The sequence below is a fragment of the Chrysochloris asiatica genome, unplaced genomic scaffold (genome assembly GCF_000296735.1).
Source record: "Chrysochloris asiatica unplaced genomic scaffold, ChrAsi1.0 scaffold00078, whole genome shotgun sequence".
Taxonomy (NCBI): Eukaryota; Metazoa; Chordata; class Mammalia; order Afrosoricida; family Chrysochloridae; genus Chrysochloris; species Chrysochloris asiatica.
The window spans coordinates 4835299-4858260 of record NW_006408596.1 but is presented as its reverse complement, the minus strand read 5'-3'; the positions used below and the strand labels follow the sequence as shown (position 1 = coordinate 4858260).

The 22962-nt window shown below is 40.7% G+C and overlaps 1 protein-coding gene across 1 annotated transcript; it reads left to right on the top strand.

The window, feature by feature from the left end:
* Positions 1-737: 737 nt before the first annotated feature.
* On the top strand, positions 738-22242 carry PPP1CC (protein phosphatase 1, catalytic subunit, gamma isozyme). The gene is made up of 8 exons (XM_006865421.1): positions 738-1067; positions 12310-12441; positions 13892-14122; positions 17510-17614; positions 19103-19326; positions 19531-19665; positions 20870-20930; positions 21838-22242. The coding sequence occupies exons 1-8, from the start codon at positions 1013-1015 to the stop codon at positions 21906-21908; spliced, it is 1014 nt and encodes a 337-aa protein (XP_006865483.1). The 5' UTR covers positions 738-1012; the 3' UTR covers positions 21909-22242.
* Positions 22243-22962: the final 720 nt, after the last annotated feature.

The following is a 22962-nucleotide window of genomic DNA, read 5'->3' as shown; positions in this document are numbered from 1 at the left end:
CTTCTCTACTTTTCAGACATCGACTCTGACGCGCGCAATTTGCAAACTCTCCCTTTATCTTCCGTGTACGCGCTCCTTCAACTTAGCTCCGGCTAGAATCAGGGTAACCGTTCCGATGATTATTATATAACTCGCCGAGCTCAGGAAAAATAATCTAATCTAAAGAAAGGGTTGATGTGTTTGGGGGTTGGGTTTTTAAGAATGGATTTTTAAACATTTCCCCCTCAAGGGTTAAAAAGTTACAAAAGTGCAGAGAAAAACAATCAGTAATGCCCATTATTTCCTACCGCTTTTAGAAGAATTGTTAACATTTTTACTTCTCTGGAAGAGATACATCTCAGTAAATTTGAATACAAAATAAATCAACTATTAATTATTATTCTTCTCCACATCCATTCCCACACCAGATTTATTTTAAAGGATAAATTCCAGGACTCCATAAAATCCCTTGCTGGGTTTCCACAAAGCCAGGTGTGCAAACATGTGACTTCAAGGAACACAAGCTAGCGGAGGCCGCAAGCATTGGATCGCACAGCTCAGTTTCCCGCACAACTCCAACTCCCGCGTGCAACTTTGTCACTCACGCTCGGGCCGGGGGCCTATTTGCTCAACCCGTTTGGCGGAAGGATCCTCGCGAAGTTACAGTTATATCCAACCGTCTCCTCCCCCTTCCCGCGCTCTGGCCCCGCCCCTTTCCCGCGCCCGGGCCCGCCCCCTCCCTCGCGCCCTATGGCCCGTAAAGAAGTCCCGGTCGGGCCGCTGCACTCCCCCGCGCGCATCCGTGCGCCGCCCGAGGCTGGTTGAAGAGTCGGCGGCCATTTTGTTCTTCTCGTGGTTCCAGTGGGGAGAGAAGGAGGAAGCAAGGAGTGGAGCGGCTGGGGGGGAAACCCGCCGCGGCTGCTACCACCGCCGCCACCACCGCCTCTGTGCTCGTGGCGTGGGGAAGGAGGTGTGAGTCCCGGGCGCGAGCCGGCGGCCGCGCCGCTGCGGGACGGAAGGCGGTGGAAAGGCGATGGCGGATATAGATAAACTCAACATCGACAGCATCATCCAACGGCTGCTAGAAGGTGAGGGGGGCGGCCCGAAGACAGTGGGGTGCCTGGGGGAGGGGTCTCTCGGGGCGGGAGGGGGGAAGAGTTAGGAGATCAGTTGGGCTTGCAGCGCCAAGGGAGTGAGCCCGCGATGGGGATTTGCCTCCGGAGAGAGGCCAGACTGGAGTCCCAAACTTGACCCAGCCCGCGGTTCCGCTCATTCATTGCACGCGAGTGCAGCTTCCCTCCTGGCCCAAAATTTGAAAACTCCGCATCCCATCCTCATAATGTTTCCCGCCCCTGCCCGTGACCCCCGGCAACTGGACCTGTTTTTGCTGGTGAGGTTGGGGACCCCAATCTAATCTGCGGGACATCGTGTTCCCGACTAAGGCGTGGATCGAGTTTCTGGTACTGGTCCTCTGAAAAAGCAATTTGGCTTCCACGGGGTTTACGGGCTTTTTTCCTGTCTTTTTGTTAGTGGAGCTGGAGTCGGGTCATCTTGATACTTGGAAACAAACGTTCATATCTAAAGCGTATGTAAAAACCATCATCCCCTGCCCCTCAACATTTTTAAGTTGTCTTCCGGAAGAGGTCCCCGCGCTCTTTTCCTGAACGGACATCTCTGTATAAGAAAGCAGCGATGGGGACAAGTATCATGATTCTGTTTCAAACGTGCAAGGTGCTGTGCTCAGCGCTTTGCGTCCGTCAGATTATAACTATAATAATAGCGCGCCCTTCTAAGGTGTTTACTATGTGGCAGACATTCTTTGAGCACATTACAAAGATTTCACTTAATTCTCTCCACAACCTTGACAGGTAGGTGCTGATACTTCCCCCTCTCAGCCTTATGGAAAAAGTAAGAGAGGTGAAGTCACTTTTCCAAGGTCACACAGCTAGTAAGTGACAACCAAGTTTCAAAGCCCAGAGCTGGAATTTACTGTATTTAACTGCCGCCCTATAGGTGACCCTGTGTGCGAAAGTAGAAGGCATAGTCCCGTGATAAAGGTTAAAACAAACCTGAATTTTAACCTGAGACTTGGTGAGGGGCCTGGCAGTTGATTGCTATTGGCGAGGTTTTGGTTTTTAAAGGGAAAGACCCTTTGGGTTGCATCCCAGAGTTTGGCAAAATTCACTTACAGGATTTCCTTTCTTACTTGGGCACTTGGTGTGGTGTCGATTTGACTGAGTTTGAACTGCTCTTCTGGTTTGATACTGCCCTCTTAAAATACTGTAGACTGTTAAATGCTGTGAGTGATGGAGTTTAGAGCGTGAACAATTGGACAAACGGGCAGAATTCGCAAGGCTTTTGAATTAAGTTATCAAAATGCTACTCCAAACTGGACTGCTAACCACAAGGTAAGTGTTCAGACCCCCCAGCTGCTCTCCTAGAGATGAGGCTTTCAACCACCCCCTTAAAAGATTTCACAGCTTTGAAAATCCTGTACCTGGTTGCCCTAAGCCCATCCAACTCAATGGCAGTGGGTGAGTATTCTTAATCAGTGCACCTTTGTAGCAGTACTCTAGCTTTTTTAACAGCCCTGGTGGTGCAACAGTTAAAGTGCTGTGCAGCTAACTGTAATGACCTCTACTGAAACCCACCAGCTGCTGTGCAGGGGAAAGATGAGGCAGTCTGCTTCTGTAAAGATTACAGACTAGGAAACCCTAGATAGGGTTGCTATGAGTCAGAATTGGTGGTGGGGTTTTTGTTTTGTTTTTTTAATTTCTCAGAAAGAAAGAAAAAAAGATTGGGATCTACGTGAATTGATAAAACATTAGAATTTTAAGATAATTAAAATTTTTAAGTTTTGGCTTACCCATAACGGTATTCACCTAACAGATTTTGATCACTGTAACATTTTTTAAGTTGTACTAAGAAATTTGCTCTTCTAAAATGAGATCAATCATTGTTTTCTTAATTCCTCTGTTATGTTACACTTGAAAGATTTCCTTGCATGTGGGTGTTAAACTGGTAATGAAACAGTTGAAAGGGGATCCACTGAGATGCATACGTCCAAGTTGTGTGTATAAATAAATTTAATAGTTTTTGTAATATCTCAAAAGCCCTTTTCTCTAAAACTTTTACGATTTCAGTATATCTGAAAATGGAGGGGAAATGAATTTTGTGGCCTTTTCAAACTTTTAGATTTTAGATAAGTTCAAAATTATCTGATCTTTAAGGTCAAGGGCTGTGCAATTTTGCTGAGAAGATGATTGAAGTAAGTGAAGTTGTATTTAACAAAAACTGCATATTTATTATTATACCTTAGTCACTGTAGCTTTGCAGTATTATGTGATTTAAACTTGGAGTCCTTTTTTTCCTGAAGCTGAGCTTCAGTTCTGCAACCCACCTGGAAAGTGGAAGTTCTGCATTGTTGTTGTTAGGTGCCATCTAGTCGGTACCGACTCATAGCACCCTTATGCACAGCAGAACAAAACACTGCCCGATCCTGGGCCAACCTCACTACTATAACCATTCTTGAGTCCATCCATGCTGCCACTTGGTCAGTCCATTTCGTTGGGGGTCTTCCTTGCTGGTGACAAAAAATCTTAAAGTTGTTATTCCTCAGTATAAATGATGTTCGCTTAGTACAGAATTACATAGTGAACTTGTGCCAAAGAACTCCTGATGTGGTGCTGTAGGATAAGCAGTAGACTGCAAGCCACAAGTTTAGCAGTGTAAACTCACCAGCTGCTCTTCAGAAACCCTGTTCTTGATCCTTAAGAGTTAGACCAATGCTACTTAACAAGGGATCTGGAGACAAAAGCAAATCAGTTGTTGATCTGGTGTGATAGTCTCTATTGGAGAGACCTCCCTCAGTGGCCAGCACTTTCCTTTGCTTTACAGATGGTCTTTGTTCGACTGCTCTGCATAATTGCCTGCTTTTGCTTTAGTGATTTCAATATGCCCAGTGTCCTGGTTCATGGAAAGTTTACTCTGATGTATGTGGGTTGCTTTGAAGATGGTGCATACTCAGACATTCTGAAAGTGAAAAATGTTTTAAACATTGTGTAGGTTCACGTCTTTGGTGTAATATAAAACATGTTAAAAAGACAGGTCTCTGCTTCTGAAGGTAACAAAGAACTAACAACAGCAAAAGAGAACAAACTTAAAATGCTCACCAAAGGAAGCAAACAGAATCTTTTCAAATGGGACATATGCAGTTTATTTTGCTATAAGTCAAATAAATGACAAGTAGCAGCTTTTCCTGGGATCAGTTATGAGGCATTTTTATATAGGACAGTAACATCTAGGTGGTTTGGTTTCTAATTCTCCTCATTTCTGTTGTGAGGCCTTGTTCTTCCCCTCCCCTCCCCATGCGTGACAATTGACTATTACAAACTGGTGATAGGCAGCTTTGGAATCTGGTGGGTCCTTTTAAACCACAGCTCTGAAAAGATTACTCTCTTTGTCACTAGCAGGAGGCAGTGGGGAAATCTGACAGGACCAAGTTTTTTGTTTTTATTTTTGTTTTGCTGGATGGGCAGTATTGTGCATAGCAGCAGCAGCTAGTGAGAACATTTTGTGTCCTTGAAATTAGTTTTGTTATGAACCTGTTCTACAAAAGCATGTGCCAGTCAGCTTGACTAGGTGAGGATTACTGATCCCAGGTCAACGAAAATGGTTGATACTATTATGTTGTTGTTTTTAGGTGCTGGCGAGTTGGTTCTGACCCATAGCGACCCTGTACAGGGTTACCGAAGCTGTAAATCTTCACGGGAGCAGAAAACCTCATCTTTCTCCCGCGGAGCAGCTGTTACCAATAGTTGTCACCATTGTACTTGAGGCTATCTTGGTTTGAAAGATTGAGATATGAAGGAGAGAACATTTTGAATGTGACTTGCTTTTTGTAAATAAAAAAAACAGAACTGGAAAGTCTTATTCACAAGATACAAGAATTTACTATTTTGTTTTGTTTTTGTCCATTTTTTGTGAACTGGGTGAAGGTTTCCATTCAGTTCATAAACATTTTGTTTCATGTTACTGATTTCATGTTAAAATCACTATTCCCACTTCAGAGTTTTGTTTTAGGATTAACCCCTGCATTTAAAAGCTGAGTGAGTAAAGTGATGGTTTGCTTGAAATTCTAGATGGCTTATCTGAAATTTCCAAGGCAACTTCTCCCTTGCCTAGATTTCACTGCCCGCCCTTCTGGTGAGTGCTATTAGGCTTGTAGGAAATGAATGGCACTCACAAAGCAATAGAATCTGATCTAGAGTATGATCAGAGTGCTGCTTTATTAAAATATTATTAGATTGTGGGAAATATTTTCCCATAATCTGCTTCAGGCTAGTTGTAGAAAACTTGAGGTAACTTTTTAGAGCAGTAGAAAATGGTTTGCAGTAACTAATGTGGTGCTGTAGGTTACTGTACCAGATTGCTTACCAGCCGCCCCTCAGAAGCCCTATACAGGGTCCATATGGGTTGGAACCAATTCGATGGCACTTAACAGCAACAACAACTACTAACCACGTTGAGAATATTGATGTCGATTTTGTGTCGCTTTGAAATGACCAAATGCAGCACCAGCAGTTAGGAAAAGTCAAGATTGGAGAGAGGAGGTAAAGGTGTGGAAACAATTAAGATGTTCACAAAGTGTATTCTTACTGGCTGCTTTGCTGTGAAGCCAATAAGATTTTCGAGGTTTACTTTTTTTTTTTGGTTAGAAAAGAAGCATTTTCTTCAAAATAATTTAATTAATTAATTTGACATTAGTATTCACTGGAGTCCTGGTGTGGCGCTATGGGTTAATGCACTGGGACTGCACAGTTGATTTGAACCACAAGATTGGTGGTTCAAGCTCACCACCCGTTCCTCTGAAACCCTAAACTGGGTTGCTGTGGGTTGTAACCAGCTCTATGGCACTTAACAACAGCAACAATTCACTGGTAATTTTGTTTTGAGATCTTGGTTTCCTAAATCTGTCATATATCTTGAGTTGCTGTCACTGAAATCAATATGATATGACATATTCATAAAATTACCACCAGCTTAAATAGGATTATCTTAAAACAGTAAAATCTCTTTGGGTTTGTTTTTATACTGGCTGTGCCATTTTAATTTAGTACTAAAATTGTAAACTTCATTATGGAAGTTGAAGCTAAAGGTTTGGTATGTGTGCTGTTCCTTTAATGTGAACTTTTCCAAGGTGCTCTGATGGCTCTGTGGGTTAAATGTTTGCTGCTAATGAAAGTGTTAGAACCCACCAACTGCTCAGCAATATGATGCCAGGAGAAAGCTAAGTAGCTTCTATAAAATTTATAGTCTTGGAAACTCTGTGCAGTAGTTCTCCTTTGCCCTTTGGGGTTGCTGTGAGTTGAAATCAACTTGCTCCAGCATTCGGTTTGTGGTTTTAGTTATGTGGCAAGGAGGAGCTCTACTGGCACAATGTTTAAGTCACTATTGGAACCTACCAGCTGCTCCAATGGAAAAAGATGTGGCGGTCAGCTCTGTAAAGATGGTTATTGTTGTTAAGTGCATTATCCCGTAGCCCTGGAAATCCTATAGGTACTTCTGCTTTGTCTTAAAGAGTCAGAAAACAACTGAACAGCAATCGATTTTGTTTTTAGTTTATGTGGCAAGGAGAATCCTTTTTTAAATGTTTGTATACCTAGTCTTTGCTGTCACCTATTTTTTCACTTTTAAAAATCTTAATATCTGACTATTTTGTGCATCAACAACATCTGGCAGTTATGAATGCCAAGGTGCAATTCAGGAATAACCCTGCCTGTGTTAAGGTTATGTGTTTACTTGGATGCACTGTGATTCTCTGTGGCTGGCAGATGTGTGATAATGTAGAGTAACCCTGGCTTTTTGGGTAGGTTATGGAGCCCTGGTATAGTGCTGTGAGATAAAGCACTGGACTGCAAGGTCGGTGGTTCAGACTCACCAGCCGCACCTTGAAAATCCTATATAGGGCCGCTGTGGGTTGGTACCGACGTAACAGCACTTAACAACAACAAATGTGTTCACTTGGGTGGACCATGATTCTCAGTGGTTGGCAGCTATATAATAATGTCATCTTCCATTTTGTGATCTGCTATGGTCATCCTCCATTTTCACAGAACACCAATTTCAAATAATGATCTGGTCTTTGGAACTTAACCATATGGATAAATGAGGAGCGTGGGTATATTAGTTTACTTTCTATATAATTGCCTGGAGGTTTTTATGTACTCAACTTAGTGATTTTCCACAAGACCGCCATACATAACCCTGAGCCTATCTTTCCAACCAGATAAAGAAATACTTTTACTGGAAAGCGCCATGTTTAGTGTCTAAGTTGATGTTTTCATGTATTGAGCGCTGGCCTCTGTTCAGAACGTCAACTGATTGTATTCATGCAGTGTCTACTATCTAGATTTCTGAGAGTGTTCATTATAGAAATGAAATCCTTTCATTGTATCTTGACATCCATTGGCAGTTGTTGAAATCATTTGACTTTCGCTATTTGAACTGCTACTTAGGTATCATGAGGCAACACTTTATAATTTCCCACCAAGGGTTTCCTTTGGTGTTATAGGTTCCCTTTTCCCACTATACTTTAAGCTTAAAACTTAACTTAGTATGACTCAGCTTTATAGAGCAAGAGTGGTACGAATAGTCCATGTGCTCAACTGCTAACTGAGAGGTTAGAAGTTGGAGTCCACCCACTCAAAGGCATTGGAAGAAAAGCCTGGCCATCTGCCTACTGACATACATGTATTGCCATGTGTTGGTCAACTCCATGGCAACTGGTTTTCTAAAGCAATGAATGCATTTAGCTAGGCTCTCCCAGCTGTTTTTGTAGGGTCTGGAGCAAACGTAGTAGGTCATCAGGAACTATTTTTTTTAATGACCTTGAGGATGTTGGTAAGTGCCCTTGAGTCGGTTCTGACTCATAGTGACCACCCTGTATAGGATTTCTGAGGAGTGGCTAGTGGGTTTGAACTGCCATCCTTTCGGTCTTATCCTGCAACAGCCACACCAGAACTCCATGGTATTGAGGGTGGACTGTTATTTTTATGGTTTTATAACATTTTAAATCATTTGTAACAAATTACCATTACCTAGTTGTCTTTCTGTTTCCTCCACTAGAATGTATTAAGTTCATGAGGTAAAGGTTCTTGTCCATCCTGTTGCCTGGATATCCCTAGTGTTTTAGTGGGGCCTGGGACACACTAGGTGCTCAAAAACAATTTCATTGAATGTTTGAAGCATGTAAGTTTCTATATCTGGGAATAGAGCAATAAGGTCAGCTGTAGCATAGTAGTTTCGAATCGGGCTGTGAACCTCAGGGTCAGCCGTTCAAAACTACCAGCTGCTCCACGGAAGAAAGATGAGGCGTTCTGCTCCCGTAAAGATTTACAGCCTCAGAAACCCTGTACAGGATCGCTATGAGTCGGAACCGAGTCCACGGCACATAACAACAAAATAGGCTTACTAAACAGGTTCCAAGGTTTTGTTCTTGTTGAATGCTTTCTTTTTGTAAGGCTGCATTATAATGTTGGGTTTTCCTTACAGAGCAGTGACTGCATAGGTGGTTGTAGAAACATGTTTGGTTCCGAAGTTTAATGTAGAACAAATGCTTATTTGGAAGGCTGGTATGGTGGGATCACTCCTAGACCAAGAGCTGAGGCCTGATGTCCACTTTATACAAGGTTTGTGACTTTGGACAAAGTCACCAAACTTCTCCCTGGCTATAAAATACGAGATGACAGTTTTATGAAGTTTAAATGGCAATATGATGCCAGGGAGCATAAATTATGCTTTAAGCCACTTGATATATTTGATCCCTGTTGTTGTGTGCCGGTGAGCAGCTAGTGGATTTAAACTGCCACCCTTGTAACTGTAGTCCAGTGCTTATCATACAGTGCCACCAGGGCTCTCTGTGATTGTAAGAGGAAAACAAATACATTTTCTGAACTTTTATTTTATCATCTAACAGATAAATTACCTTCAACATGAAATTTTGTTCACAAGTAGAGAAATAAGTCTGACAAGAAAATGGTAGTTTTTTGTCATTTGAAAGCACAGACCCTGTGTGTTTCATTCTAATGCCACACATAGAGATTAATCCACACTTAAGCATCTTCCTTGGGCATCTACACACTGCAGAGCAAGGCGGTTTGGAGTCCTTATTACCAGAGAGTCCCCAGGTCTAATACAGAGCTCACAGTTCTTGTACAAAGAACACCTGTAGTGGATGGTAACTAGGTGGCACCAGAACACTTCTTGCATTCTTCCGGGTTGGGGGGTTGGGAGGAGAGGAGCAGTTTTCCAAGATGTAGTGTTTGGATGATGAGAAGAGATTGGCCTGTGGCTAGGTAGTTGATATGGGCACAGTACCTCTTTTGATCATTTTATTCTTGGATCTCTAATGGAAAGGGATTCTCATGCTGTGAGACCATGGTGGTGTCTTTTAATGAGCACTGCAGTCCAAATAGAATGTTTTTTTTTTGTTTGTCTTCTGTTTGGTTGGGAGTGTCCAGAGAATTAAAAAATAAAAGCTGTAAAAGCAACACTTCTAACAAATTATAAATTATTCTTCATGTGGAGTTTCCATAACAAAGTCTCCAGGAAAACCTAGAGTGCGCTACTCATTCACAAGAGACCCTCCTAGAAAAGGGGGGTGGGGGCTGGGGCGTGGGGCTTGAAACCATAAGTTCCTCAGAGTCCCCTCCTGGCCAAAAATAGTTTCCTACTGGGTAGTTACCTGAGTTGCCAGATGACTTCTGGTGGATTGATGATCAGGTTTTCAGGTTAGGGAAGAGGTCCAGCCGTTTTCCCACTGAGTATGTTTCTAGAGTTATATAGTGTGCTTGTGTGCCTGTTGTTAAGTGTTACTGAGTTGGTTCCAATTTATTAGCGACCCTCTCTGTAGGGTTTCCAAGGAACAGCATTGTGGTTAACAGTCCTGTGCTTATCCTACAGTGCCACATTCAGAATGCCTACAGAAAGCCTCATCTTTCTGCCACAGTGGCTGGCTGACTCAAACTGTGGACCTTGTGGTTCACTGTCCAGTACTTACCATATGGAACTCCCACTCTCCATGTGTGTCTAGACTAGAGAAACATTACGATGTGTGTGTGTGTGTGTGTGATAGGAAGGAAAGTTTTTTGGTGCTCAGTTACTATTGTGTATAATCTGTGTTCATTTTATTTCTTCCCTTGAAGATTATCATGCTGTTTTCTTTTCCCCTTTTATTCCATTTTGATAAGAAAATGACTTTGTCGGTGTTTTAGTTTAATTAAGTTCTTGTGTCTCTTGAAATGATGAATCCAAGACTGGAAGCAAGGCAGGAAGTTGGGGCTCCTCACTCCCCCATCCAGAGCTATTGTGTCATCATTTTCTCTTCACTTTGTGATTCAAGAGTTTGTCCCTTCCCTCTTGTCATCCTCTATTGCTTATTTTTATACCCTGTCAGGCATTGTCACATCACCTCAAACCAGGTTTCCTCAGAATTCAGGCCAGAAAATTAACATAGTCCTTTTCATGGAAAAAAATTGTCACAAGCAGCAATTTTTTTTTGTTTCTTTATTTTTCATTTGAATTATTATTTCTGTGTATTATTACTCAAATATCTACAGACCAAAGCTAGGTAGAATCCCAGGTATGCTAAATTATTTTTACTCAGCTATTTGGCCAAAATGATTTTGCAATTTAAATACAAGCAAAACCTCCAGAACTAATCAAATTTAATTAGCATCATTGATTTAATCTGATGGAGTTTTGCTTAGGCTCTCTACCTAGTCTGTACCTGTGTTTTCACATCAATTCTAATTCAAATAATGCCTGTTTATGGAGAACTCTTTTGTACAAAACAAGTTTTCAGACTTTAATTGCAAGTTGAGGATAATCAGACCTTGCCCAAGCTACCTACAAACAATTCTGGATTGCCAGTTTAACAAAAAACTCACTTAACTAAAATTAAGGTAAATTTAGCATTTTGTTGCTATTGAATCTGTTTAATCTGCTGAAATTGGAATCAAAACAGAAAATTTCTGATTTGTTTCCTACTACTACTTACAGAGTAGGATTTATGTGCTGACAAATGAGCTGTTCAAAGGAAAGGAGGGGTCTCCAGCTCTTCACCGCATCCTGAGCAGAAGTCTGCTCTCGTGCCAGAACTTAGTTGTTAAGCATGCACCTCACAGTGCATGCCTTTCTTTTGATCTGTTCAGATGACAAGAAGTCTCCTTTCTTGCAGTACACGCCGCCAGCATCCTTTACCCTGAACAGTCATGGTCGTGAGCACAATTTCAGGCCCTGAAAGTGCACCACAAAATATGTGCCATGAGCTGTCATTATTGTTTAATGAGCTGGAAACAGCATCAAAAAAAAAAATTTTTTTTTTTTATTTCACAGAGATACCAGGAACCTTTAAGCAGATACTGTGGTCCCATGGAAAACACTGGTGATTGGCAATGGGGGCTCTGAAACTTTGAGAATTTCTAATCCAGGAATTTTAGAACAAAGAATTCTTAGGACAAATAAAGTCTCTTTACTGTGGTGCAAATGCTCATTCATCCCCAAGGCTACAGCAGAGGAGCTTAGGGAACAAAGAGTTGTGCTGGTGGTCCACTGGAGGGGGCTTGGGTATAGGCAGGTAACTTCCGAGCTGTGCCCTGGAGAGCTAGTAATAAGAGGAAGGCCTGAGTTTATACCGGGACAAGATACTCTAAAGGAGTCTTAACTTGCTGAAAAAGATGCAGTGAAATGATCTCTGTAATCCTATCTTAAAATTCCAAGTTTGTTTTTGGTGTTGTTCACAATATTTACCCTCCCAGAAACCTCTCCAATCTCCTTTGCATCTGTGTCTGCCTTGTCAGGATTCCCTGAATCCTGAGTTTGTTTTCTCTGCTTCTGACTTTTCAGTCCTCTTTCATTCCTTGTACTTAACTCTGAAAATAAAAGTAGCTCTAAGTTGTATGATTAATATGAAATCTTGGGTTCATAAAGTAACCTGGGAGAAAGAAAAATCAGAAATGAAATTTCTACTCAATGCCATGGCACTCAAGTTGGTATATATAGGAAATAATCTGAAAGAGAATGACTTCAAACTTGTCAGACATTATATAAAGCCATGCTGATTACTCAGCTCGCATTCTTGCTACCATCTTGTCGTTCTTGATATTATTATTTTTTTTAATTCCAAGTGGGCATTCAGTGTTCCTAAATTCCTAGAAATGAAACCATGTTTTTGCCCCCCACTTCAGCTGAAACATCTTTCCAGAAGTGTTAACATTTTATATAAGATTGTTTATATCATTTGACTAATTGTTTTTTTCTCCCTTCTAGTGAGAGGATCCAAGCCTGGAAAGAATGTCCAACTGCAGGAGAATGAAATCAGAGGCCTGTGCTTAAAGTCTCGGGAGATCTTTCTCAGTCAGCCTATCCTACTAGAACTTGAAGCACCACTCAAAATATGTGGTAAGTTCTGGCACACAGTTATCTTGGATGGCTACATGACTGGGTCACTGGGTCATGGGTCTATTCGACAGCAGAATCATCATTCATGAGTATCCTTTAGAAATAGATTCTGATTGGCTTTAGTTGACTTAGATGTGCTTCAGATTCTTAAGAAATGGTTTCTCTGACAGACTAAAGATTGCAGAGCAAAGGTAAGAAACCACAATTGGTGAGCTAGGAAAAGGTCTAAACTACGTGAAAATGTAGTAGTTGTAGTCAGTATTGAAACAACACTAGTTAAGCCAGAAAACAGAATTGTTTGATTCCAGATTTAAGTTTCTACAGTTGACTGCGTGGTGGTGGTGGTTTATTACATGCTATTAAGTTGGTTCCAACTCAGAGGTACTCTGAATAGGGTTTCCATGGAGCGGCTGGTGGGTTTGAACTGCTGACCTCGCGGTTCTCAGTCCAGTGCTGATCCTACAAGTGCTACACCAGGAGTCTACATGGTAGATAGTCTCTGCCTGGTAATGGAGATAAAATATTTTAAACTCAGAATACTATAACAGTTAAGCCATCTGAGTTTTGATTAATCATTCTAGCACATTTGACTACATTGGTAAGGCTTATATGTATGTATGTTTTTAAAGTAAAATATTCTTTGGCATTCCCTTGTTAAGTGCTTTTGAGTCAATTCTGATTCATAGCGACCCTGTATAGGGTTTCTGGAGCAGAAAGCCTGGTCTTTCTCCCTTGGAGCAACTAGTGGACTTGAACCATAGACTTTGTGATTTGTAGTCCATTGCTTATCGTAGGGAGCTACAGTGTGTTCCTTGGCGCTCCTTAGAAGGGAGAATTTAAAAACTGAACATTTGGCAGCTATAGTTTAAAGACCTTTTCCAGGCTCACTAGAGTGCACCAGGTCTGCTGACACAGTACTTGGAGACCATAGTTGTCAGAGATCTGATACTGGTCAGCCAACCTGAAAGGAAAGCCATTTCCAGAGTGTTTCCGGAAATAACTCCCCAGGGTATCTAGTTCATGGCAAGAAAACATGCATGGCATTAATGTTCCTTTCCACAAAATAAATTAATTCTTAATCAGGTGAGTTTTGTATGAGATGTTGGCCATGCACAAACACATGTTTTATTGAACTAAATAAGATGCACATCTGGTAATACTAAATGCTATCCTTCAGAGGCAGACTTGTTACTAGAGGCACAAAGAGTCTTCGTGGCATGTTGATTACGTGCTTGGCTGCTAACTGAAAATTCAGTAGTTGGAACCTGTGCCAGTCTGCTTCCCTTTGAAATCACTATGTGTTGGAATTAATTAGAGGGCAGGGGATTTGTTTTGGGTTTCCTCAGTATCAGAGGTTAATGCCTTTGTGCAGTGAATGTGTAAAGAATGTCTTTCCAAAGCTTTGAGATAAAAACATGGGGACACTGTGTAACAAAATTCTTCCTTTTAGGTGATATCCATGGGCAATACTATGATTTGCTTCGACTTTTTGAGTATGGTGGTTTTCCACCAGAAAGCAACTACCTGTTTCTTGGGGACTACGTGGACAGGGGGAAGCAGTCGTTGGAGACAATCTGCCTCTTACTGGCCTACAAAATCAAATATCCCGAGAACTTTTTTCTTCTCAGAGGGAACCACGAATGTGCCAGCATCAATAGAATTTACGGATTTTATGATGAATGTAAGTATTTTCTATAGAGTTAGTAGGATGCTCTGTTGAAAAGAACTGTCCCCCGCACCTGAGGGTAAGGTTTGTGAGCATTTCCATGATGTGTTGCAATTTCTCGTCTAAGGCTTTTTCTTTCTGCCTGTGCAGTGTGATTAAACGTCCTGGGTTCTTCATGATGTGGTGTCAGATTAGGACGCACTGATCACAGTAGTGGCTTCTATAAGATGGTTATTGTGAGGATTCACCCCTAAATAGTAGTAGTGTTTACAAACTCGAGAACCTGGCCAAATGAATAGTGTCGTTTTTAACAGCTTGTTGTGTCATTTCATTCCGTAAAATTCATCTGTTTCAGCCTACAATACATTGGTTTTTGAGTAGATGTTTAGAGTTGTGCAACTATAACCACAGCCCCAGGCAATCACCAGTGTCTTTTTTTGTCACTAGAGATTTGCCCTTTCTGGGCATTTCCTAGAAATAGACGCTTGCAGTATATACCAATAATTAGCTTTGGAAGTTGTCATTTTAGATAGTGGTTGGGTTTGTTTGTTTGTTTCCCCTTTCCTGACTTTTATCTGTACCTCAGAAATGTGAGGAAAGGATGAGGTAAACTGTATGCTTTATGTAATCATTTTTTTTTACAATAGTTTTTAAAGGTTTGTTGTTGTTTTACTGTATGTGACATCCTTGTCACCTCCTGTCTTCCATTCTTATCTTTTCTGCCAAAAGAGGGCTCAGATTGGTGGGTGAAACGCTTAGGGAATTGAAGTTTGAGCCCACCAACTGTGCCATTGGAGTAAGATGAGGCTTTCTGCTCTTGGGAAGATTTCTAGCCTTGGAAATCATATGCAAAGTCTTTGTGTTGGAACCCACTCCACGGCATTTAACTTGCGGATATGATTATAACCAGATCAGGAGAATATTGTCAATGTGGCCCTCTTCGAGCTCTATTCATAACCTTGTGTCTTTCAGGGTCAGGTTGTTAAGTGCTATCGAGTTGGTCCCGACTCTCAGTGTTTTTGCCCCCAACCAGTATAGGACCAACTGGTGAGTTTAAACCGCCAACCTTGTGGCTCAGACCAAACCTGTAGTCCAGCGCTTTATTCCACAGTGCCACATCAAGACTCCCACTCCATTGTTACTGTTAAGTTCTGTTGAGTCAGTTCTGACTCATAGCGACCCTGCATAGGGTTTATTAGGAGCAGCTGGTGAGTTTGAACCAAGTGTATAAGTCGTTTAAGAGCTCGACTTTGTTCCCAAGTGAAACAAGCACCATATATGCTTTTTGTTTTTTTTAAAGCTCCGTGACTATGACGATGGAAAGGTTGTGAGGTTTTTGTAGTCGGATAACAAGTGACTATGGATCCTTTTTTGTGCCAGAGCAGTCAGCCCTGTAGTCACAGGAAACCGATTTAGGAGTTTCTGATTCTGAATTGTAACCTTAAAATACCTTTGATTACCCAGACAAAAACCCTTCTGGAGCTAGAAGTTCCTAGAGGTCTGAAGGGGCATTGTTGTTGTTGTTAGGTGCAGTTGAGTCAGTTCCAACCCATAGCTACCCTATATAGGGTTTCTGAGGAGCAGCTGGTGAACTTGAACCACCGATCTTGCAGTTCAAAGCAACTGCAATCCAGTACATCAACCCAGAGCGCCATAGAAGGGCCCTTAAATAGGAAATATTGAATGAGAAAGTAGGGGGCCCAGCCCCAGAGGAATAATCCTAATTGTGATGAAGGAGCCAGTAAAGATCAGAAATACAAAAACAAGTTAGTGTTTGTGTGACAGAGGAATAGACCAAAGCAGGTTTCAAGAAGACGAGGGTCAGCCAGCAAGGCACGTGCAGAGGCAAAGGACAAATCAAGGTGTTAGGGTAAAATCCAAGGAGGTCAGGATGTGATTGTTCAAAGAGGCTTCAGTAGGAGAGAAGCCAAATCACTTATCAAGTGATTTGGCTTATTTAAAATGCCTTAAATCACTTATTTAAAATGCCTTAAAATAAGTTATAATTAGGATTGTTGTACCGGTTCCTCTTTAGGAAGGAATTCTGTTAAGTTTCCAGAACCCTGCAGTGAAGGAGGATTTGGAACAGAGGGAATTAATGGTCTCGCCAGGATATGAACATGGAATAGTGTTCCCCAGATACAGAGAAACTAGAAACTTAACAGGAGACAGGACAGTCATTGTCTCTGAAGGGGTAGAGATAACAGCATGTTGAATTGGTAGTTGTGGTGCTTTAGGATAAAGCACTGGACTGCAAGGTTGGCAGTTCAAACCCACCAACCACTTAAATCTTCAGAAACTCTGTACAGGGTCACTATAGGTCGAAACCCACTCAACAGTACTTAACAGCAAATAATACTTGATTTTCAGTAGGTAAAAGAAGGTGTGATTCGGGAATCCTGTTTGGCGCTGTGGGTTAATGCACTGAACTACACGTTGGTTCAAGCTCCCCAGCCACTCCTCAGAAGCCCTACATAGATAGGGGTTGTGCTATGAGTCGGAACTGACTCAATGTACTTAACAATAAAATCATTTTAGAATACCCAGGATAAGAAAGAAAAGACAGGAGAAATCCCTGGTCTAGGAATAGATTGTGTATTGCCTTTCAGTTTTCTTAGCATGGTGGGGTATTAGCGACAGGCATCCCAACAATGAATTCCCAACCAATTCAGCCTTATTTGTACTTCCAGTGTCTTGTGAGTAGATTTTAGTGCAGAACACAATTTCCCTGTAAAAACAGTGCCTTAAAGGTTGGTAATGGTTCTGTCAGTATCACAGTCTGCTTCCAGAATACATGGAAGTACGTGAGCTGGTGAGGAAAACCTAACCTCCTCTAGCATTGTTTTTCTGGGGAGCATTCTGAGTTTGCCCAGCATGTTATAAGATCAGACACCTGGTAGGTAGGCCAACAAGAAGCAATCTGTATTTCCCATTGATCATTGTACCTCCTGCTTGTGTATCTAGGGGCTACCTGGGTCCATTATTTATTGAGTGAGAAGACTGAGTGAGTCTCAGCTCTCGGAGACTTATTCAGAACGGAAATGTTGTTTAAGTTGTTCTTATATTGGCATTAGAAATGGGGAGTTCAGGTGTTAGTAGAAATTGTACAAAACAACAGACTGTAGATCTCAGAGTTTGTGTTACCAAGTAATTGTTGGGTTTATGATAATCATTAACTATCTGAAATTCTGGTTTCTAACATCTGTGGAACTTTGAAAATTTTGTGTGAAACTGTAAATTGTTGTAGATCAAGTATAACATGTAATTTTCCTAAACCCCCTGGGAGGGAAGAGTTAATTCTACTTAGTTTATAAAGTAATCAGAACCTTAGTTTTGGGGAAATGATCCTGAGAGGAAACGTATAGAATAGCAATCTCATTAACCACCCAAACATGTTCATAGGTAAAAGAAGATACAACATTAAACTCTGGAAAACTTTCACAGATTGCTTTAACTGTTTACCGATAGCTGCCATCGTGGATGAGAAAATATTCTGCTGTCATGGAGGTATGCGGGCTGATTCTTGTTCCCAACTGATTGTGATCCTTTTTAAAGGGTGGACACTTTGACATTTATGAGTAGTTGCTTTGATAGGACTTCCTTTTGTTCTTAATATTACATTTCAGGTCTACTTGTACATACCAGATAGTTTGGGTAGAAGTTTGAACTAGGGGATTATTTTATTAAGTCAAACTCCAGACTCTGTTAGATTTGAAACTAGAGCAGAACAATTTTTCATTTAAAAAATGAATAGGAATTACTTTGCTATATACTGCAGATTCTCTAGAACAATGATGTGAGTAGTCTTTCCCTGGATCTGTTTCTGAATCTCTCAGAAATCTTTCTGACACTGACCTTAAATGACTATTATTTTTCATGACTAATTCAAGGGTATACTACTATCTTCTACCTCTGAATTGGAATGTTGCTCTGCTCAGTGGTTGTGCTCTGTACAATGTGATTACGGTAGTAATTGCAATGGAGGGTTTGTTTGCATCTGTGGTCAGTATTAAGCAACTGTCAAAGAACCAACATAATGTGTTATAATCCAGTCATTATTCATGTCAATTGCGCCTGAACTGATCTCAATGCATCTGAGACTTGACACTTGGAAATCCGTGGAGAACATAAATTTTTCAGAGTCTGTCACCCGTGAGCACTGTGTGTTCTAGCCAGTCTTTCTAAGTGGCCACTAGTAAGATACACTATGTGCGCTGCCTGTTAGTCACCTAACCACTTCGGGAACAGGGAGCAGAGGACTAATCTTAAAGTTGCTGGATTTCTATTTTAGGGGTTTTCTGTAATGTTAGAGTAACCATCTCAATTTACTGTTAAAACATTTTAACAGTGAAACATAAAAACATTTAACAGTTCCCCACAAATTGGCCCATGTAATCAATTCCAGTGCTCATATAGTTGAGGGTGTTTCTGTTTTATTTTATTCAGAAGCAAAGAAATCAAGTATAGCCATAGCCCTAAACCTCTAGATGTCAGCCCTTGAGTTTCTCTGTGGACAAATGGAACTGCTGGATTTTTTTTTTTTTTAATGTTTTATTGTGAATTATGTGATCGTTTACATGGGAGAACGTTAGCTTTACATTCATTGTATTATATATCATTTCATTGCCATGTTTACAGTCTCCTCCATGCATCATCAATGAACCAAGGGTATATATACCCTGCAAGGCTGCCCTCCGGTTGTCAGCACACAGCCCCTCTCCCTCTCAGGGTCTAGAGTCCCCAGCTGCTCCATCTCTCCACGTCATCGTCTGTGCTTCCATCTCTGACGTCTGTTCTCTGGGTAGGGTCCTGTACTCTGCTCTTCTCCCTTGATGATGGTCCCAGGGACCTCCACTCCTAGACTGCAAAGTCAACCACTCCCCTCCTTTTGATACAAAACGTTTACCTTTACATTTCCAACCCTCACAGTCAGTCCGATAGCATCTTTTTTAATGCTCATTTTCATCCCTTTTCTCCCCCTCTTATCATTAATAGGTTTATCACCAGATCTTCAGTCTATGGAACAGATTCGACGAATTATGCGGCCAACTGATGTACCAGATCAAGGTCTTCTTTGTGATCTTTTGTGGTCTGACCCCGATAAAGATGTCTTAGGCTGGGGTGAAAATGACAGAGGAGTGTCCTTCACATTTGGTGCAGAAGTGGTTGCAAAATTTCTCCATAAGCATGATTTGGATCTTATATGTAGAGCCCATCAGGTATTGATTTTGAATTTTACATGTACCCTTAAGAGCATGTGTGTGAGCAGATTCCCCTTGTTGATTTTGGTGGGTAGGTATTGCTTGTTAGACAGAGTGTCTCTGGAAACAACTCCCCAGGGGATCTAGTTCATTGGGAAACTGAAGCGGGGTTTTAGTCTGAAATTTGCCTATATTTATAATGAAAACTTTTTTCTCCCCAAGGTGGTTGAAGATGGTTATGAATTTTTTGCCAAGAGGCAGTTGGTCACTCTGTTTTCTGCACCTAATTATTGTGGAGAATTTGACAATGCTGGTGCCATGATGAGTGTGGATGAAACACTCATGTGTTCTTTTCAGGTACCACCCGTCTTTTCAATGATTTCCTTTGACCAAGTTTTGTTGCATCTTTAATAATTGTTACTTGCTTATGTTGTGTAGGTGAAATTTTTATTGTCTCTTAATCGGTGCCTCTCTTAAATTCAGTAATATATATATACACACATGCAAGGGGGTTTCAAAAATACTTGGAAAAATGAAATTAAAACATCACAAATTTTTGCACAAACTTTTTGAAGCAACATATATCATGGGATTGCTGTAGCTCTGTAGTATAAACACTGGACTGCTAACCACAAAATAATGCAGTTGAGCCCACCAGCTGCTCCACAGGAGAAAGATGAGACTTTCTGCTCCCACAAAGATTTACAGCTGTGAGTTGTGAGTTAAAACTGATACCTTGGCGCTTAACAATAACATGTATCCCGGACCTTTTCTTCAGTGTTGAGGTTAATTGGTTTTTGGATCACTTAAATGGATAAAAGCATAAAATACATACTAATTCCATATACTTGTAGCTCTTTCACTGTAAATTTAAAACCATAATGTCACTGTAATGGTCTGCTAAAACTTACATCACTACTAGCAGTGAAAGTATGAATCGCCACTTGCCAAAAGTTTAGTGTGACTACTCCGTTCTGCCACCATTTCTCTCTGATCTGCACAGCCTTTGTTGCCTCACTGTGACATCGTTTATACACAAAGGCAGCGCATCCTCAATCTCTTTCTCATTCTCGGATGTTGATTAGACTCGTACTGCTTCAAGGCAGCTCAGTCAAACATTAAATGCAGCTGCTGAATTCACGTGGCAGGCAGCTTCAGTTAGAGAAATTGAAATTGTGTTTGTCAGTTATTACAGAGGACTTGCAGCTCCCTGAAATTGAAAGAGGGTGCCCTGGGGATTTGAGAAATATGCTCTAAAGAACACCCTCCCTGTGTCAGGAGAGTAGCTTAAAGATATTTCTGGATATAGATGTTCTAAAAATTTTATCCAGCAGCAAAATATTTTGTCCATATGATGTATTTTATCTGCTCTTCCTCGCACTTACTACCAGAATGTTTGTCGGCTTGGTTTTTGTTGATAAATTAAGGAGGCTTTAGGAATTTCTGCGGTACTTTTCAACAGAAAAAAATCTTTCTGAACAAAAGAATTAAGGAAGATTTAAAGAATCTTAAGGTTTCAGGGTGAGTGTATTCTAAAAACATGTTCTTTGCATCTTTTCAGATTTTAAAGCCTGCAGAGAAAAAGAAGCCAAATGCCACGAGACCCGTCACACCACCAAGGGGTATGATCACAAAGCAAGCAAAGAAATAGATGTCATTTTGACACTGCCTAGTTGGGACTTGTAACATATAGTATATAACTTTCATTTTTAAAATTGTAATGTGTACTGGTCAGCTTGCTCAAATAGATCTGTTGTGTTTGTGGGCACCCCCCCCCCCTCCATTTTTTTATTTTATTGAATAGTGTTTGTTGATTGTAACAACAAACGAAAAACTCTACTCCCAAGAAAAGTGTTCTGTTTGGTTTTTATAATTTTACTCCTTTTGCAAACAACTTTAATGATGGTGTTAAGCTATACTCCCCCCAGGACAGTTTATCCTGTCTAAGGGGTAAGTATACAATTGATCTTTTTTTAATTCAGTACAATCCATGAATAATGTAAATGCTCATTTTCATTAGGGCATAAAGAGAGCCCTTGGGTGCTCTTAATCCTTATATGTTGTTTCCTTAAATGCATAGTTGATATAAACCACTGTGAAAAATTTTTTTGTTATTTGTTTCAAAGGGATTGGTTCCCCCCTCCCCCCCCCCCATTGTCTTTTCATGTACAAACTAGTTTTTATTGCTATCAACCTTAGGAGTAACTTTCAACCTTGCCAGCATCACTGGTATGATGTATATTTAATTAAAGCACACGTTTCCCTTATCATATTCTTAAAATGACGATTAAAGCCATTATTTTAAATGTTTGTGAATCTCCTTAAAGCCAAAGTTTCTGTTGAAGTATGTATTGACTTGACCCCTAAAGTAATGGTTATGTACTCATGCAACCTTTTGGGGATTCAAAAACAGGTTTTTGAGTTTGAATAGCAATTAGTAAGATAGTGCTATTAAAGCTATTAAAATTGAAGTTAATAACATTTTGTACAATTTCCATATAGTCTATTCACTAAGTAATCTTTTTACAGTTGCATCAGGCCTGAACCCGTCCATTCAGAAAGCTTCAAATTATAGAAACAATACTGTTCTATACGAGTGACCGATTGTGCTTTCTTTGGCCTACATTCTTTATTCTGCGGTGAAGTTGAGGCTTATAAGTCAAAACAAAGGAACTAACTTACTATCTACCAGTTTATACAAAAACTCACAGTATCTATGACTTTTTTAAACTAAGATCTGTTTAAAAAAAAACAAACTGTTTCAACAGATGACCATGTATAAGACCATGTGGTAAAAGTGAATTCAGACTTATTAAATGAAGAACTTGTAAAATCCTCTCAGTGTCTATTTATCAGCACAATACACACAGGAGAACTGTTGATGGCATAATATTGAATAGATTATAATGAATAAATTGCTTTGGAAACCACACAGTCTCATTTTGGATTTATCTTCCTTCAAACAGTCTTCCTGTAAACATCCAGAGGTGAAATATAAGGTGAATGTGCACATTTTTTCTGAGCTCTAACCTGTATAGAACTAAATATCTGGAAGTCTAGAACAGAGTGATGAGATTGAGCTCTGTTGTTTTAGACCAGGCCTACTATTGGATCAGCAATCTGTGGAACTGTGACCTGTCCAAATCCTTACAATGTAAACTTTTTTCTGTGCTGTTTTCTTACTATCTTGGATCAGTTGAATTTGGTGGAAAGGGAGCTACTTTCAGCCTTTATTATTATGACAGCCACCAAATGTTTTCATGCACAAATCTTGGATCTCTTCCTTTTCCCATAGTTAAATGGAACACAATGTTGCATCATATTATTTGTCACACGTGCGATGAATACATATTAATATCTGAGAGTACATTAAAATGGGTGAAGAGCATGCCATTCTGTTGAACACTGGTTTCCTTTTGTGTATTAGAGGGTCTGGAAAGACTGGGAGGTGAGGGCAGAATTCTGGGGCCCAGCCTCAGTCTGTACTGACAAACCTACCAGAGGTCTCAGCCTGCCTTTCTGGCCCTTTTCTTGGGGCAAGGGAGGCTGGATCTCTTGACTTCTAGAACCTTCCTAATTACGTGGTGTGTCAGAAAGTGAGTTGCAGTTGTTAATTGCCATTAACAGTTCTGACCCATAGCAACCCTGTGTTGG

Bases quoted from the DNA above. Each gene is read 5' to 3' on its own strand.
- PPP1CC (XM_006865421.1), top strand. From the start codon at position 1,013: ATGGCGGATATAGATAAACTCAACATCGACAGCATCATCCAACGGCTG. The intron at 1,068-12,309 runs GTGAGGGGGGCG...TCTCCCTTCTAG, and splicing joins CATCCAACGGCTGCTAGAAG to TGAGAGGATCCAAGCCTGGA. The intron at 14,123-17,509 runs GTAAGTATTTTC...ACATGTTCATAG, and splicing joins TTACGGATTTTATGATGAAT to GTAAAAGAAGATACAACATT.